The 17500-nt window shown below is 46.5% G+C and overlaps 1 protein-coding gene across 1 annotated transcript in view; it reads right to left on the bottom strand.

Annotated features, from left to right (window-relative positions):
• The window catches only part of LOC311103005 (serine palmitoyltransferase 2-like), a gene marked incomplete at its 3' end in the record, with an annotated part of 63981 nt that overhangs the window by 14404 nt on the left and 32077 nt on the right, over positions 1–17500 (bottom strand). Inside the window, exons 7-9 of the mRNA XM_084144500.1 lie at positions 15855–15960; positions 15114–15333; positions 10417–10543 (exon numbers count right to left, since the gene is read on the bottom strand). Of these exons, the coding sequence (XP_084000626.1) occupies positions 10417–10543; positions 15114–15333; positions 15855–15960 (453 nt within the window). The remainder of the gene's footprint in view (positions 1–10416; positions 10544–15113; positions 15334–15854; positions 15961–17500) is intronic.

Raw genomic sequence — 17500 nt, 5'->3', positions numbered from 1 at the left:
GTCAATCAAAGGAAGAGGCGAGGAGGGGAGCCAGGTATGGACAGCTCATCTGTCAATCAAAGGAAGAGGTTGGGAGGGGAGCCAGGTATGGACAGCTCAGCTGTCAATCAAAGGAAGAGGTTGGGAGGGGAGCCAGGTATGGACAGCTCAGCTGTCACTCAAAGGAAGAGGTTGGGAGGGGAGCCAGGTATGGACAGCTCATCTGTCACTCAAAGGAAGAGGTTGGGAGGGGAGCCAGGTATAGACAGCTCAGCTGTCAATCAAAGGAAGAGGTTGGGAGGAGAGCCAGGTATGGACAGCTCATCTGTCAATCAAAGGAAGAGGTTGGGAGGGGAGCCAGGTATGGACAGCTCAGCTGTCACTCAAAGGAAGAGGTTGGGAGGGGAGCCAGGTATGGACAGCTCAGCTGTCACTCAAAGGAAGAGGTTGGGAGGGGAGCCAGGTATGGACAGCTCAGCTGTCACTCAAAGGAAGAGGTTGGGAGGGGAGCCAGGTATGGACAGCTCATCTGTCACTCAGAGGAAGAGGTTGGGAGGAGAGCCAGGTATGGACAGCTCAGCTGTCAATCAAAGGAAGAGGCGGGGAGGGGAGCCAGGTATGGACAGCTCATCTGTCACTCAGAGGAAGAGGTTGGGAGGAGAGCCAGGTATGGACAGCTCAGCTGTCAATCAAAGGAAGAGGCGGGGAGGGGAGCCAGGTATGGACAGCTCATCTGTCACTCAAAGGAAGAGGTTGGGAGGGGAGCCAGGTATGGACAGCTCATCTGTCACTCAAAGGAAGAGGTTGGGAGGGGAGCCAGGTATGGACAGCTCTGCTGTCACTCAAAGGAAGAGGTTGGGAGGGGAGCCAGGTATGGACAGCTCATCTGTCACTCAAAGGAAGAGGTTGGGAGGGGAGCCAGGTATGGACAGCTCATCTGTCACTCAGAGGAAGAGGTTGGGAGGAGAGCCAGGTATGGACAGCTCAGCTGTCAATCAAAGGAAGAGGCGGGGAGGGGAGCCAGGTATGGACAGCTCATCTGTCACTCAGAGGAAGAGGTTGGGAGGAGAGCCAGGTATGGACAGCTCAGCTGTCAATCAAAGGAAGAGGTTGGGAGGGGAGCCGGCTCTCTATATTCAGTGAACGAAGGATGGAAAAAAGGAGGAGAAAGTATGTAGGATCAGCAGTCATCATCCTCCTGTGGCTGCAGTAAGGGCAGGCTTGCCTGGCAGAAGACTGTGTATGAGATCAGATGTATTGAGATGATGTGGACAACCTTGAGGAAGGCCAAGTTACAGCAGAGTTAGTCATAGGAAACACACTCACAACTTCACCTGGGACGGACAAGGCAAGAGCAACTGCTTTGTTGTTGTCCTGCCGTGATGTAGTGGCATGCGTGTGTGTGTCTATGTCTGTGTCTGTGTGTGGTGTGTGGTGTGTCTGTGTGTGGTGTGTGGTGTGTCTGTGTGTGGTGTGTGGTGTGTCTGTGTGAGAGTCTGCAGACATGACCAATACTGCAGGTAGCTAGCCTAAATTAAATCAGGCTCCTTTTGACTTTGCCCAGAGCAAGCTGAGGATTTGATAGATTAATTATTAATGACTAATTATTACACCCTGAAACTGTGTATAATGTGTGAGTGTAGGACCAGTAAAGGCTATGGCATTGAGCCACTATTTAGCAATGTGAGTAAGAGTCAGGCCAGACAACAAAGACAACTGAGAAACTAAGATAAAGAGGCCTCCCAATTTAGGGAGGGGAGAAACTGTTATGAAAACATGGTGCAGAATATTGTGAGAACGGCAATAACTGAGTAAAGCAGGGAGTAGGATATGTGTGTGTGTGTGTGTATGTATGTGTGTATGCATGTGTGTATATGTGTGTGTGTGTGAACTGAAGGTCAGTAGAGCAGTTTTAGAGTGGAAAACTACAGCCCGCCTACAGAGGGAAGGGATTTCTTTTTGTATGACGTATGAGTATAAAAGATGGACTCTGAAATTGTGATGGCAGAATTCTCAATGAATAAATATCTCTGACCATGCAGACCGGGACTCTGGCCGTTACTTAAATCCCAAAAGACTTACAACCTTTTGGGAGACGCACAGAGACACTAAAATAGTTTGTTAAATAATTCACTTAACAGCTTGGTCCTTCTGAGCCGGACTCCAATACCATGTTTCTGTCATTCCAGGTAACTCTGAAAACCGTTGACGGGCGAATGATACATTCGTAAATAGAAAGTCCTGCCCTTTGACATTAAGGGTTAAAACAGGCCAGAGGACACCTGATTAATGACAGAGACGGTGACGGAATCCAAACCTACATTGAATCTCGGCTGCAAGGATAAGGTCAGTAGTCTTTATTCATTAACTTGGTGAAATTGATTTGAGGACTTGCTAAAATATTGAAAAGTAGCAAATTGATCAATGCGTAGCCATTTTAAGTGAAATGTGGGGTTGACTGTCAGGAATTATCAAGATTACATTGTGAGGATAGACTCCTCCGTAAAGTATGAGATAATTCTGGGGAACTAGTCAACCTGGTGGTGGGTCCGTAATGATTCACGGTAATAGGCCATTACCAAAAGAAACTACCCGGTGTTGAAATAGAAGGAACTATTAAAAGTACATCTATGGGATGTAACCTGTAAGAGATTATTGAGCAGTCAACAAATAATCAGGGTTAAACAAATACAAAAAGTACACCAGAAGGAATTAAAATAGCATGTGTGAGAAATAGAATATTAGTTATGTCAAAAGTCACAAACAACTGTAGATTTTGCTGTAACCCTATCCGTTCTGGAGCCTTATAAACTCCAGGTTACCGATACAACACCAATAATCATGTAAGGTTGTATACGTGTGAGACCTAATGTTTGCTCAAAAGTCACATGAATAATTCCAGGTGGTTGTATAGAGGAGGGAGAACCCATTCCTGTTGTATGAGACTGTCAGGAATTATCAAGATTACATTGTGGGGATCAATCCCTCTGTAAAAGTATGAGATAATTCTGGGGGACTAGTCAAGACTACATATACAGGGAGAGGTGGTTGTATAGAGGAGGGAGAACCCATTCCTGTTGTATGAGACTGTCAGGAATTATCAAGATTACATTGTGGGGATCAATCCCTCTGTAAAAGTATGAGATAATTCTGGGGGACTAGTCAAGATTACATATACAGGAAGGGGTGATTCAAGGTGTTGTTGTGTGAAGCTATTTTGAATTACTTGTTAAATTGACTTGTTATATAGAAGAGGTGGCTAAGGGATTTTTAACAGTACCAACCATGGGGGGGCAAATCCTCACAAGAGGTCCCAGAATTACTCCCAGAAATACTTGATGTAATTAAAATGGAATCCAGGGATAGAAGAAATGTCCATTATGTAACCAGGTGGAGGGAGAGGTATGGTTTTGAGGGACGTCTAGACGCAGATAAACTCGAATCTATGCTTAAACAGATACATAAGGTGTGTAAAGGAGAAATAAGCAGTGAGAGAGAGAGAGAGTAGGAGGGGGCCAGTACCCACTGATAGCCTTACCTAATCTATTGGCGGGGAATGAAAGGGGCCCCAGCAACCTTAGATGTATACAGTAATAATAATAATATGCCATTTAGCAGACAGGCCATGAACACAGAGGACGTGGCCAGAGCGGTAGAAGGAATGACCCACCCCATGACAGGAATAGTAAGGTTTGGGCTGCCGTTAGAGGGCAGTGGGTTTCAGGGGATGCCCAGAGGGCACTTTTGCCATGGGCCGATTACTGAGAGTATGTTGGGAAAATAACTGAATTGTGTAATAGCCTCAGAGAGACATGCAATCCATCATGAGCAGAATAACAGACAGGACAGAGCCAAGAAAGAAGAGGAAGATGCAGAGTAACTAATTGCCACTCTGGGAGAGATGGCGGGTAGAACTAGAAACTTAGGAGAGAGAGGAGATAAGGCAGGAAGAAAAGAGAAGTGAGTGAGAGGGAAAGAGAAGTGAAGGTTGAGGTCTCCGTGCCTCCCCCAGAGCAGAGGGCAGAAAGGTTATATCCAAACTTGGCAGACCAGGCATGGAGAGAAAATCCAGATGATGAATACGTAGGGAGGAGAAGGAGAGTGCAGGGGAATAATGTTGCCCCCAACCGGCCCCACCTTCCTATGAGGAAGAAAGGGCTGGAGGAGGAAGGGAAAATGAAGGTGAGGAAGAGCCAGAGGTAGAGGAGTACCAGACAAGGGCAGAGAAAGTCAGACAGGAGAGAAAAGAGAGAAAAGAGAGAAGAGAGGGAGAGAGAAGTCCATCCCCCAGCTTTGAGCGTGAGGAAGAGGAAGATAAGGCATGACTAGTCCTTGAGGGAGAAATAGTAGACTCTAGTGGGGGGAAGACTAAGGAACCCTTTGATCCAAATTGTGAGGTGTTTGAATTGGCTACTATTGACTTAGCACTTCAACAGGAACAGAAACCTTATTTGACATTGACAGTAATGGGTATGAAAATTAAATTCCTTTGTGATACAGGAGCCTGCAGGACAGCAACCTGTGCAACAGACAAGCCAGATGGAGTCAGGATTGATGGGGAGAAAATCATAGTGCGATCTGCCTCTGGTCATCAATTTATTGAAAGGTTATCAGCCCCAATAACCCTAAAACATGACCAATCAGGATGAGAGGCAACCATACCCATCCTGATATCTAAGCTGTGTCGGGTAAATTTACTAGGACGTGATGTAATGACTAAATTGAATGTGGCTGTCATTTCCGCTGAGAGGGGAATGAAAGTACACATAGTCAGAGACAATATGGTGGTCTGTGGGGAAGGGGAGCCATGTTATTGGGATAGGCAAGATTTGTTTAGGGTGGGAATAACTGATATTCCCCGAACCTTGATGGAACTTGCTGATGATGTAGTACCAGGCCCCACTAAAATGTCCCCCGATGACCTACACTGTACTCTCTGGTATAACAAACACCCAGGTCCAGATGCAATCTATGAGAAAGCATTATTTAAAACCACAGAAAGGACTATAGCCTTGAAATGGTTTCACTATGACAACACCCACGCAGTAGTGGAGGTGGAAATAGGGCCCCAAAGTCAGAGACTGTTCAGGGAAAGATGGAGCCCACATGTGTCCCTAGCAAAGGAGCCAGCAGAGGACTGGAAAGACATGGGCCAGTGGGTATCCAAGGGTAAGAGGATCACTGATTGGGTCAATATTGTGAGTGGCGATCAACACAGCCCATCCACAGATAGTACATTTAGATGAGAATAGCAGATGCTGAGGAGAGGAATACCTGTTGACAGAACAACAGGAGTCAGACTTAAAAGAAGTTCCAGAGCATTTGTGGTCCCGGGGTCCAGCAGACGTAGGATTAATAAAAGGGTTAATTCCAGTACAGGTGATACCCAAATCTAATCATAGGCCATATCAGAAGCAATACAAGGTTTGCAGTTTACCAAGAGCAGATTGGGAGGGACCTTGAGGGAGGGCCAATTCCCGGGGAGATAGTGAGGCCAGAAACAAAGGTGCAGTGTCCTGGAAATCACAGTCTGTTTTGTTTTTTTCAGTTCTGCTGGGAGTACATTGGATGATGGGGTTTTGTGTTGAATTAGAGACAGTGAGACTATTAGTCAATAGCTAGGAGAGAAGAGAGGTTACGGTAGCAAAGACAGACAAGAAGGAAATGGTAATAGTGGAGACAGGAGTGAGTGGAAGTGTTACAATTGTGACAAAACGGGACATTTTGCTAGAGAATGTGAGGAACCGTGTAGTTACTGTGCAAGGAAAGGGCACCAGTTAAGAAACTGTAGGCAGAAGGGGAAGAGAGAAATCAGGAGTCCTCATGACCTGGCTGTTTGGTTGTTGTTTTTTAATTGGGGTTTTCAAATAAAAAACAACACACCTAGTATGATGTTTATAAAGCCTTGTTGTTTCAATTTTGGGGGGTTTTCAGCAGGTCAAGGGTGATAGGTCTTAGAGGAGCACACAGTGAATTTTATGGAGTTTTTTAGGTTTTTGCTGAGTTTGGGGTATATATGATTTCTTATGAGAATGAATGTCATGAGGATTAATGAACACTTGGGATAAGTAACATTTATTAAATATTTAGAATAATGGTAATGTTTGGTATACTATGGGATGGAATTTCAATTGCCTCTGAACTCTGTTTTAACTTTCTGGTGTTAATTAATCATCCACACTGGTAAATTCTAAAGGCATGAGAGGAGGACTTTAAGATAGTTTATTTTACCAATAAATAAAAATAAGGGATGGCAATTGGATGATAAATTACCAATATTACCTAAGTGATTGTTAGGTAGGTGATAATATTGACACATGGGCAGTGACATGTGTCAAAAGGAGGGATGGATGGTAGAACAGATTAGACAACACTTTGTTGCACATGGGATTACTAATTATAAAAAAAAAAGATGTGTTATCTGTGCTCAAAATAATCACCAGGGCAGACAAAGGGCACCTCAGGGTGAGTATCCTCCGGCTAAATACCCTTTCCAGCAATTGGAAATTGATTTTATAGAGTTATCACGGAGTGAAGGGAAGAAATTTAGAGTAACCCCAGATAAAGATGGGTTATCCCCCTTTGAGAAAGTGTTTGGAAGACCTTACAGAATGCCACAGTTGGCAGGACCAGACAGGCAGACATAGAACTAGAGAGCACCCTAGCAGAACACGTGAGAAGGTCGTTTATTAACCACACCTGTATGTCAGAGGTTTTGTGCCCCCACAGGTGAATTAAAGGAGAAGGTGACCCACTCTATCTAACCAGGAGACTGAAGCAGGCCTGGCGGGAAGGGCCCTACCAAGTACTGCCTTTGCCAGCAGAATAGCTGAGAGATCCATCTGGGTGCATGTCACACACTGTAAAAAGGTAAAACCAGCTACACCTGACGAACAAACACAGAGTTAGGAGAAAGATCCGATCACCACTAGGGCTCGGGGGTTGGCTCCTTAACGAAGATTCCCTTACCCTGTCTGATCATCCCTGTGTGAGTTCGATAGAAGGTAAAGCAATGGGTTGGCCTCTGGCATCTGACATGTTCTCAGGGCGAGGGTGGGGATTCACAGGTCTCCTGACGGTAGGTAGCTGTCTGATTGTGGGGGCCATATTCCTAACACACTCAAACCCTCCTGATCCGCCAGAAGTAGTAGTTAACCTAACACAAGTTGATAAAATAATACCTGAGCACAGTCTACGAAGGCATAGGAGACAGCTAGATGTAGGGAAAGGGGAAGTACTAGGGACTGTAGGGAAGGACATCACCTTTGAGGTCTTTGCGGACCAGTTGGGAAGTTGGGGACTACTGGCTGGTAGTATCATAAAGGATGGGAGATATATATGTATGTCACCATGTACATCCTGGGACCATGTAGTTGCTCATACCGAGCGAGGGGGATATGTCAATCTCCATACACAGTTTAAGGACAGGTGGAGTATTGTGAAAGTAGGGAATTACCAGAAATGGCAGTGCGACCCATATAAGGGTAGGTACTGTCTGAAAGTCCGAATTACGCTAAAACAGGTAAAGGCTACGGATGAGGGAATGTGGTACATAGGATTTGACCGCAAATGTTGTGGAGACCCATTAGTGGCTTTCTGGGTAGTAATCAACCCAGCAGATGTTACAGACCTGACAAGTGAGATATCCTCTTCAACTGGGGCACCCTATAGAGTACACCTCTCTGAGGGAGGTAGTGAGACCGGGGCCGTGGTGAGACAGTGCAAACTATAGACCTGAAGGAAGTAGTACAGATGGAGACGGAGTAAATAGATTTTAACCTGTGGTTGGAATGGATTCAGTATACGGTCTAAAGAGGACTGTTATGCCTGTAGGACAGCCAAACCAAGGTTGACAACTACTCCGTTCCCCTTGACAGGCTTTAACTCTCTGTCAGGTTTATCCTCCATGCAAGCCACCTGGGAATGTGGTGAAAGAGTCTTATGGTAACTTGCACTATCTGTTTCCCCCGATAACAAAGTCATCCCGACCTGGGTTGCCTCAGTTTGAAATCACAGGGGATTCTAATTATTTTTCTAGGACTAGTAAAACAGGATACAGGGTAGGGCCTCTTAGCTCCTGCTCCCACACAGAGAATATCACAACTAAAAGAGACCATGACTAATCTCTCCTCTTTGTTGCAGCCAGAGGATTTTAGGATCCAAAACCAGGCCCGTGCTGACATCTGATGGTTGTGTGGTGATAACTGATTGTGAACTCACCTACATACGCAAACAATCAAACGTGTCAGAGACTGGTGAGTTGTCACGTAGAAAGTGGGACCTCCTCCCGGGATCCTTTGATGAAAGGATATATATTGATGGGATAGGAGTACCTCCAGGGGTTCCAGAAGAATTCAAAGCTAGGAATCAGATTGCAGCTGGGTTTGAATCAAGTCTTTTCTGGTGGTCAACAATTAATACAAACGTAGATTGGATGAATTATATTTACTATAACCAGCAAAGATTTATAAACCATACTCGTGATGCAATAAAGGGATTAGCTGAGCAGACAGCGGCAACTAGCTTAATAGCATGGCAGAATAGAATAGCTTTAGATATGCTTTTGGCTGAGCGGGACGGGGTTTGTGTTCTGTTTGGATCTATGTGCTGTACTTTCATCCCCAAACAATACAGCACCGGACGGGTCCGTGACCAAAGCGCTTCAGGGACTCACCACGCTGGCGAACGAACTGGCTGAGAACTCTGGTATTGATAGCTCCCTAAACGGTTAGTTTGATAACATATTTGGTAAATGGAAAACTATTGTTGTAACTATTCTGGGTGAAGTTATAGCTTCTATGGGTATACTTGTTCTTTGTGGATGTTGTCTTATTCCCTGTGTCTGAGGGTTGGTGAGCAAGGCGGTTTCCCAACAGATGGTGAGATACGGCCCAATCCCGGACTCCGACTGAAGGATATGACCTACCAGGCTTGGTGGAGGACGACGACGATCCAGATAATTTGGGACTGGATGTTTTCCTAGAACTATAAATCTCTAGTTTAAAAGTTATTGTAATGATATTTTGTGTATTAAAGTCTCGTTTTAAGTATGATGTACTAGTTACCATTGCTAAAAAGTAACGTTATGCTTTTAATCATGGGGTAACCCTGATGAACCTGTAATGTTTTAATATGCAAACCAACTTATATACTTCAATGAGTGTGATTCATTTCTATAACAACATATATTTTGTATGTGTGTAATATTTAGTCAAAGGGTGGAATTGATAGATTAATTATTAATGACTAATTATTACACCCTGAAACTGTGTATAATGTGTGAGTGTAGGACCAGTAAAGGCTATGGCATTGAGCCACTATTTAGCAATGTGAGTAAGAGTCAGGCCAGACAACAAAGACAACTGAGAAACTAAGATAAAGAGGCCTCCCAATTTAGGGAGGGGAGAAACTGTTATGAAAACATGGTGCAGAATATTGTGAGAACGGCAATAACTGAGTAAAGCAGGGAGTAGGATATGTGTGTGTGTGTGTGTATGTATGTGTGTATGCATGTGTGTATATGTGTGTGTGTGTGAACTGAAGGTCAGTAGAGCAGTTTTAGAGTGGAAAACTACAGCCCGCCTACAGAGGGAAGGGATTTCTTTTTGTATGACGTATGAGTATAAAAGATGGACTCTGAAATTGTGATGGCAGAATTCTCAATGAATAAATATCTCTGACCATGCAGACCGGGACTCTGGCCGTTACTTAAATCCCAAAAGACTTACAACCTTTTGGGAGACGCACAGAGACACTAAAATAGTTTGTTAAATAATTCACTTAACAGGATTGCACCCTCATTCATTCCATTCCGTTTTGAAAGACATTTCACATGCTGTCAGAAGCCACCAGATGGCACTATAGATTAATGAATGGCCTTCTATATGGTCAGTGCCTTCACAAGGCTCTGTATAACATGTACATTTACATATTATTCATTTAGCAGACGCTCTTATCCAGAGCAACTTACAGTTAGTGAGTGCATACATATATATTTTTTTCATACTGCCCCCCCCGTGGGAATCGAACCCACAACCCTAGCGTTGCAAACACCATGCTCTACCAACTGAGCTACATGGGACCACTGTGTATAGTACCTTTCCACCACCATAGCACACTGATTACCTCACACACAGTCAGTAAACCAGAACCCCTCTGTCTTTCTGTCCAGAAACTAAGTATGCCTGTTGAGAGTGAGTATTCTGACCCAACCAGTTGTAAACTGCTGTTGCTCCAGTCTCACATAAGCTTCTACAGCCCCCTTGTGGTGATAGCTGGTATGAACCAATAGAAAACCACTGTACCAACACCAGACCAAACACCTTATTTTTTTTTTTACAATGCAATGTCTTCAAAATAGCATTCAGTTGCATCAGTTTGTGTGGAAAATAGCACCTTTCCCATTCTATCTACAGCGTTTCTACGTGTCAGACTGACCTATCGCCGTCCCGTCCTCCCCCATAATGCACTTCATGGAGGTGATGATCTGCTCCACGACGGGAGATGACATGGACGCAGCGTACACCGCACTGTGAGAGTGGGACCGCAGGTACTCTATCAACTCCTAGAACAGAACAGACAGAAGAGGACAAAATAGAACACAACAGAATGTGATTGTCGATCCCGAGGTTAGTATATTTGCAACACTAAGTATCAATTTCTGATTTCAGACACAGCATTAAAGTAGATGTGTTATCTGTAGATGTGTTATCTGTAGATGTTTTACAGGGCCTTCAGAAAGTATTTATACCCCTTGACTTATTCCACATTTTTGTTGTGTTACATCCTGAATTCAAAATGGATTAAATATTTACATAATTATTTACACCCATGAGTCAATACTTTGTATAAGCACCTTTGGCAGCATTTCAGCCGTGAGTCTTTCTGGTTAAGTCTCTAAGAGCTTTCCACACCTGGATTGTGAAACATTATTATTTGCAAAAATGTTCAAGCGCTGCCAAATTGGTTGTTGATCATTGCTGGACAACCATTTTCAGGTCTTGCCATAGATTTTCAAGTAGATTTAAGACAAAACTGTAACTCGGACACTCAGGAACATTCACTGTCTTCTTGGTAAGCAACTGCAGTGTAGATTTGGCCTTGTGTTTTAGGTTATTGTCCTGCTGAAAGGTGAATTCATCTCTCAGTGTCTGGTGGAAAGCAGACTGAACCAGGTTTTCCTCTAGTATTTTGCCTGTGCTTAGCTCCATTTCATTTATTTTTTATCCTGAAAAACTCCCCAGTCCTTAACGATTACAAGCATACTCATAACATGATGCAGCCACCACTATGCTTTAAAATATGGAGAGTGGTACTCAGTAATGTATTGTAATGTATTTACCCCAAACATAACACTTTGTATTCAGGACAAAAAGTTAATTGCTTTGCTACATTTTTTTTGCAGTTTTACTTTAATGGCTTATTGCAAACAGGATGCATGTTTTTGCATATTTTGTATTCTGTACAGGTTTCCTTATTTTCACTCTGTCAATTAGGTTAGTATTGTGGAATAACTACAATGTTGTTGATCCATCCTCAGTTTTCTCCTATCACAGCCATTAAACTCTGCAACTGTTTTAAAGTCACCATTGGCCACATGGTGTCACGACTTCCTCCGAAGCTGCCTCCTCTCCTTGTTCGGTCAGGCTTCGGCGTTCGTCGTCACCGGTCTTCTATCCACTGCCGCTCCTCTTCTCATCATTCCATTCCATTTGTTTTGTCTTGTTTATTACACACACCTGGTTCATATCCCCTCATCAGTCCCTGTATAAGTATTCCCTCTGCCCACCATGTCTTTGTGTGTGATTGTTTCCATGTGGAGGTGTCGATTGCTCGGTGGAGCATTATGTACTTTATCACCCGTGTGTTTTGTTTTTCTCAGTGCGCCGTTAAGTCACACTGTAGTTGTATTACGCATTGATGCGAACCGCTGTAGTGGCCGAATAAACCATTATTCTGTGAGTTACACCTCCTGCGCCTGACTCCGCCCAAATCACCCACAACAGAATCACACACTCGACCCCATCGGGCGGGGGATTGCGCGATAAACCACCGGTTAGACGCTGTGCCGCCCAGGAGTCATGTATATCCCCTGTCGCAGGCGGAAACGAAGGCTATGGAAACATAGGTCTCCGAATCCCTGCATCTGGGGTTCATACGTCCCTCCACTTCACCCGCCTCCTTGAGTTTCGTTTTCGTGAAGAAGAAAGACGGGGGTCCGCATTCTTAATAACACTATAATTCGCTATAGTTATCCTCTACCCCTCATTTAATCTGTGATCGAATCAATGCATGGGGCGCGCTTCTACACGAAATTAGATCTCAGGAGTGCGTACAACCTGGTGCGTGTCCGGGAAGGGGACGAGTGGAAGACAGCATTCAGCACAACCACGGGGCATTATGAATACCTGGTGATGCCTTACGGTTTGATGAATGCTCCATCAGCCTTCCAGTCCTTTATGAACTAGGTGTTTTGGGACATGCTTGGTCGCAGTGTGGTGGTCTACATCGATGACATCCCGGTGTATTCCGCTACGTGCGCCGATCATGTGTCCCTGGTTCGCAGAGTGCTGGGCCGACTGTTGGAGCATGACCTGTATGCCAAGGCAGAAAAGTGTCTGTTCTTCCAACAATCCATCTCCTTCCTCGGATACCACATTACCACCTCAGGTGTGGAGATGGAGGGAGACCGCATTTCAGCCGTGCGTAATTGGCCGACTCCAACCACGGTATAGGAGGTGAAGCACTTCATTGGCTTTGCCTATTACTATCGGAGGTTTCATCCGGGGCTTTGGCAAGGTCGCAGCTCCCATCACCGCTCTGTTGAAGGGTGGGCCGTCCAGGCTCCACTGGTCTGCTGATGCTGACAGGGCTTTCAGTAACCTGAGGGTTCTGTTCACCTCAGCCCCGGTACTGGCCCATCCCGATCCATCATTGCCGTTCGTAGTGGAGGTGGATGCGTCCGAGGTAGGGGTAGGTGCTACCCTATCCCAACGCTCGGGCACACCACCCAAGCTCCGCCCCGTGCCTTCTTCTCTAAGAAGCTCAGCCCGGCGGAGCAGAACTATGACGTTGGTGATTGGGAGCTGTTGGCTGTTGGCTGTTGTCAGAGCCCTGACAGCGTGGAGGCACTGGCTCGATCAGCCGGTCCTGCGGTGGTCGACTGGTTTCGGCGCACGGAGGACTGGTTTTGGCGCACGGAGGAGACGTGGAACGCTGCCCACGTCCACCTCCAGCGCGCCGTGCATCGCCAGAAGGCCAACGCTGACCGCCACCGAAGTGAGGCCCCGGTCTTTGTACCGGGTGATCGCGTCTGGCTCTCGACCCGGAACCTGCCCCTCCGCCTGCCCTGCCGGAAGCTGAGCCCGCGGTTTGTGGGGCCGTTCAAAGTCCTGAGGAGAGTGAACAAGGTTACGTATAGGTTGCTACTGCCTCCTGACTACTGTATTAACCCTTGTTTCACGTGTCTCTCCTCAGGCCGGTGGTGGCTGGTCCGCTCCAGGAGTCTGAGGTGCGGGAGGTCCCTCCACCCCCTCTGGACATCGAGGGGGCCCCGGCGTACTCCGTCCGTTCCATCCTGGATTCGAGGCGTCGGGTGGGGGGCCTTCAGTACCTCGTGGAGTGGGAGGGGTATGGTCCGGAGGAGCGGTGCTGGGTCCCGGTGAAGGATGTCCTTGATCCATCCCTGTTGCGGGATTTCCACTGTCGCCATCCGGACGCCCTGCTTCGTGTCCTCCTGGCCGTCCGCGAGGCTGGTGTCGGCGCGCTAATGGAGCTGCGCGTCAGGGGGGGGTGGGGTGGGGGTACTGTCACGACTTCCTCCGAAGCTGCCTCCTCTCCTTGTTCGGGCAGGCTTCGGCGTTCGGCGTCACCGGCCTTCTAGCCACTGCCACTCCTCTTCTCATCATTCCATTCCATTTGTTTTGTCTTGTTTTTTACACACACCTAGTTCATATCCCCTCATCAGTCCCTGTATAAGTATTCCCTCTGCCCCCCATGTCTTTGTGTGTGATTGTTTCTATGTGGAGGTGTCGATAGCTCGGTGGAGCATTATGTACTTTATCACCCGTGTGTTTTGTTTTTCTCAGTGCGCCGTTAAGTCACACTGTAGTTGTTTTACGCATTGATGCGAACCGCTGTATTGGCCGAATAAACCATTATTCTGTGATTTACACCTCCTGCGCCTGACTCCGTCCAAATCCTCCGCTACACATGGTGAAATCCCTGAGAGGTTTCCTTCCTCTCCGGCAACCAAGTTAGGAAGGAAACCTGCATCTTTGTAGTGGCTGGGTGTATTGATACACTATCCAAAGTGTATTAATAACTTCACCATGCTCAAAGGGATATTCAGTGCTTTTTAAATATATATATACTGTATATAACAAACTCCCTGGTCATTGTGGTTGAATCTGTTTTTACCATTCACTGCTCGACTGAGGGACCTTCCAGATAAATGTATGTGTGGGTTATAGAGATGAGGTAGTCATTCAAAAAATCATGTTAAACACTAGTATTGTAGTCCATTCAAATTATGTGACTTGCTAAGCACATTTTTACTCCTGAACTTATTTTGGTTTGCCATAACAAAGGGTTTGAATACGTTTTGACTCTTAATTTGTAATTAATTTGTTCAAATAAATTAACTAAATAATCCCACTTTGACATTATGGGCTATTGTGTGTAGGCCAGAGACCTCAAAAATCGCAATTGAATACATTTCTAATTCAGGCTGTAACACAACAATGTGGAAAAGGTCAAGGGGTGAGAATACTTCCTGAAGGCACTGTATCAGTGTTATGTGTGTCGTCCGTTGCTGCTCACCCGCCTCCCTCCCTGTCGCTGTACTGTTAATGTGTAATGTTGCTCAAATGGTTTTCAGTAATGTTTCTATATTGGTATATTTACAGTATCTGAAACGTTAATCTGTAACTACCCTGAAACAGTTAAATCAATGTTTATCGATTGGTGGTCCTCTGTAGCTCAATTGGTAGAGCATTGGGCATGCAACGCCAGGATAGTGGGTTTGATTCATGGGACCACCCGTACATAAAATGTATGCATGACAGTCGCTTTGGATGAAAGTGCTGCTAAATGACATATTATATTATTATATATTTCAATGTTCTCCTCCTCACCCTTCTGCCTCCGATGTAGCCCCCCGCAGCTCCGAAGCTCTTGGTGAACGTCCCCATCATCACGTCCACGTCTCTGGGGTCCAGACCAAAGTAGTCAACCACACCTCGGCCCCCCGGCCCCAGAGCCCCAATACTGTGGGCCTCATCCAGGTACAGATAGGCCCTGTAGCGCTTCTTCAGAGCTATGACTTCAGGTAGACGTACTATACTGCCTTCCATACTGGGGAGAGGAGGGAGGGAGGGAGGGGGAAGAGGAGAGAGAGAGAGGAGAGGAGAGGAGAGGAGAGGAGAGGAGAGGAGAGGAGAGGAGAGGAGAGGAGAGGAGAGGAGAGGAGAGGAGAGGAGAGGAGAGGAGAGGAGAGGAGAGGAGAGGAGAGGAGAGGAGAGGAGAGGAGAGGAGAGGAGAGGAGAGGAGAGGAGAGGAGAGGAGAGGAGAGGAGAGGAGAGGAGAGGAGAGGAGGGAGGGGGAAGAGGAGTGGGAGGGAGGGAGGGAGGGAGGGGGAAGAGGAGAGGAGAGGGAGGGAGGGAGGGGGAAGAGGAGAGGAGAGGGAGGGAGGGAGGGAGGGAGGGAGGGAGGGAGGGAGGGAGGGAGGGAGGGAGGGAGGGAGGGAGGGAGGGAGGGAGGGAGGAGAGTGTTATATCAGTGTTGTAGTATCCTGTAGGTATAAAATACTACCTAGGGAAAAAGGAGCAACCTTTATTGAAAAGTACCAGTTAATCTCCTAGAGTACAGTACACTACCTGTATATTCCTTCCACCAGAATGAGGATCTTCTTCCAGGGCCGGTGTGTTCTGGGCTGGCCATGGACGATTGCGTCTCTCAACATCTTCTCCAGACTCACCATGTCTGACAAGACACCCAACGAGCACAGTTTCACAGTTACACAGCAGACAAATCACCATGAACATACTGCAGTTCAAATCTGACAAGAGACCACAGAACAATGTTGCATATCTCTCTTATCTTAGTTGATATACAAACTCCCCTTATCTGATAGCAGAGTTAGCGCATATCCCCCAGCAGGCAGAGACCAGATTACCGTTAACACACAAGCTCTGCAGACAGTGATACTAAAATACTAAGGTGCTCATTTTGCAACCACTCCACAGTTCAGACACGGTTCAGACTATGGTAATTAACTGTCTAACTATTGTTAGTGTTCATTCTAGCTGTGTGTGTGTGTGTGTGTGTGTGTGTGTGTGTGTGTGTGTGTGTGTGTGTGTGTGTGTGTGTGTGTGTGTGTGTGACCCAAATCCTCCACTGAGGACAAACAAAACTCATCATTACACATTCAGCTTAAGTCTGCCATCCAGTTAGAGGGTCTAGTTCTCATTAAACAATCTGCTTTCTATTCAGATGGTATGCCTGGACCATCAAAGGGAGATTATCAGAAAGGGTAATTGCCATAGAGACGACCTTTCCAGCTGGTGGAAACACATATTCATGACCTGCTGTGACCGTTGTTTAAAATTCTGAGCACACACACACAGGCACGCGCGCACGCACACACACAGAACACATGCAACACACACACACAGGCACGCGCACACACACACAGCACACACGCAACACACACACTCCCCTAAATGTCATTGCTGGAACGGAACTGTCTAGACCAGTGCAGTTGTTCCCAAATTGTCAAAGTAGTGTATGCCTCTCATGGACTAGTTATAGGGCTTTAGGGTGATCTATACACTGCAGAAACATGGGATGGAGCCATTGTAGCACGTGGGACAGATGTAAGGGAGGTATATGCCCCACCTTTGTAGTTGAACATGAACAAAGGATGGAGGGAGCCGAGATAGTGGACAGGCACAATGTTGCAGGGGGGACAGAGATAGGGAATGGACACGGTGTTGCAGGGGGGACAGAGATAGGGAATGGACACGGTGTTTCAGGGGGGACAGAGATAGGGAATGGACACAGTGTTGCAGGGGGGACAGAGATAGGGAATGGACACGGTGTTGCAGGGGGGACAGAGATAGGGAATGGACACAGTGTTGCAGGGGGGACAGATATAGGGAATGGACACAGTGTTGCAGGGGGGACAGAGATAGGGAATGGACACGGTGTTGCAGGGGGACAGAGATAGGGAATGGACACAGTGTTGCAGGGGGGACAGATATAGGGAATGGACACAGTGTTGCAGGGGGGACAGATATAGGGAATGGACACAGTGTTGCAGGGGGGACAGAGATAGGGAATGGACACAGTGTTGCAGGGGGGACAGATATAGGGAATGAAACCAATGTTGCAGGGGGGACAGAGATAGGGAATGGACACAGTGTTGCAGGGGGGACAGAGATAGGGAATGGACACGGTGTTGCAGGGGGGACAGAGATAGGGAATGGACACGGTGTTGCAGGGGGGACAGAGATAGGGAATG

Source organism: Coregonus lavaretus, assembly GCF_964263955.1.
Source record: "Coregonus lavaretus genome assembly, chromosome: 27".
In the NCBI taxonomy this organism is placed as follows: domain Eukaryota; kingdom Metazoa; phylum Chordata; class Actinopteri; order Salmoniformes; family Salmonidae; genus Coregonus; species Coregonus lavaretus.
The sequence above is the reverse complement of the archived record's forward strand: the minus strand, read 5'-3'. Positions and strand labels throughout refer to the sequence as shown.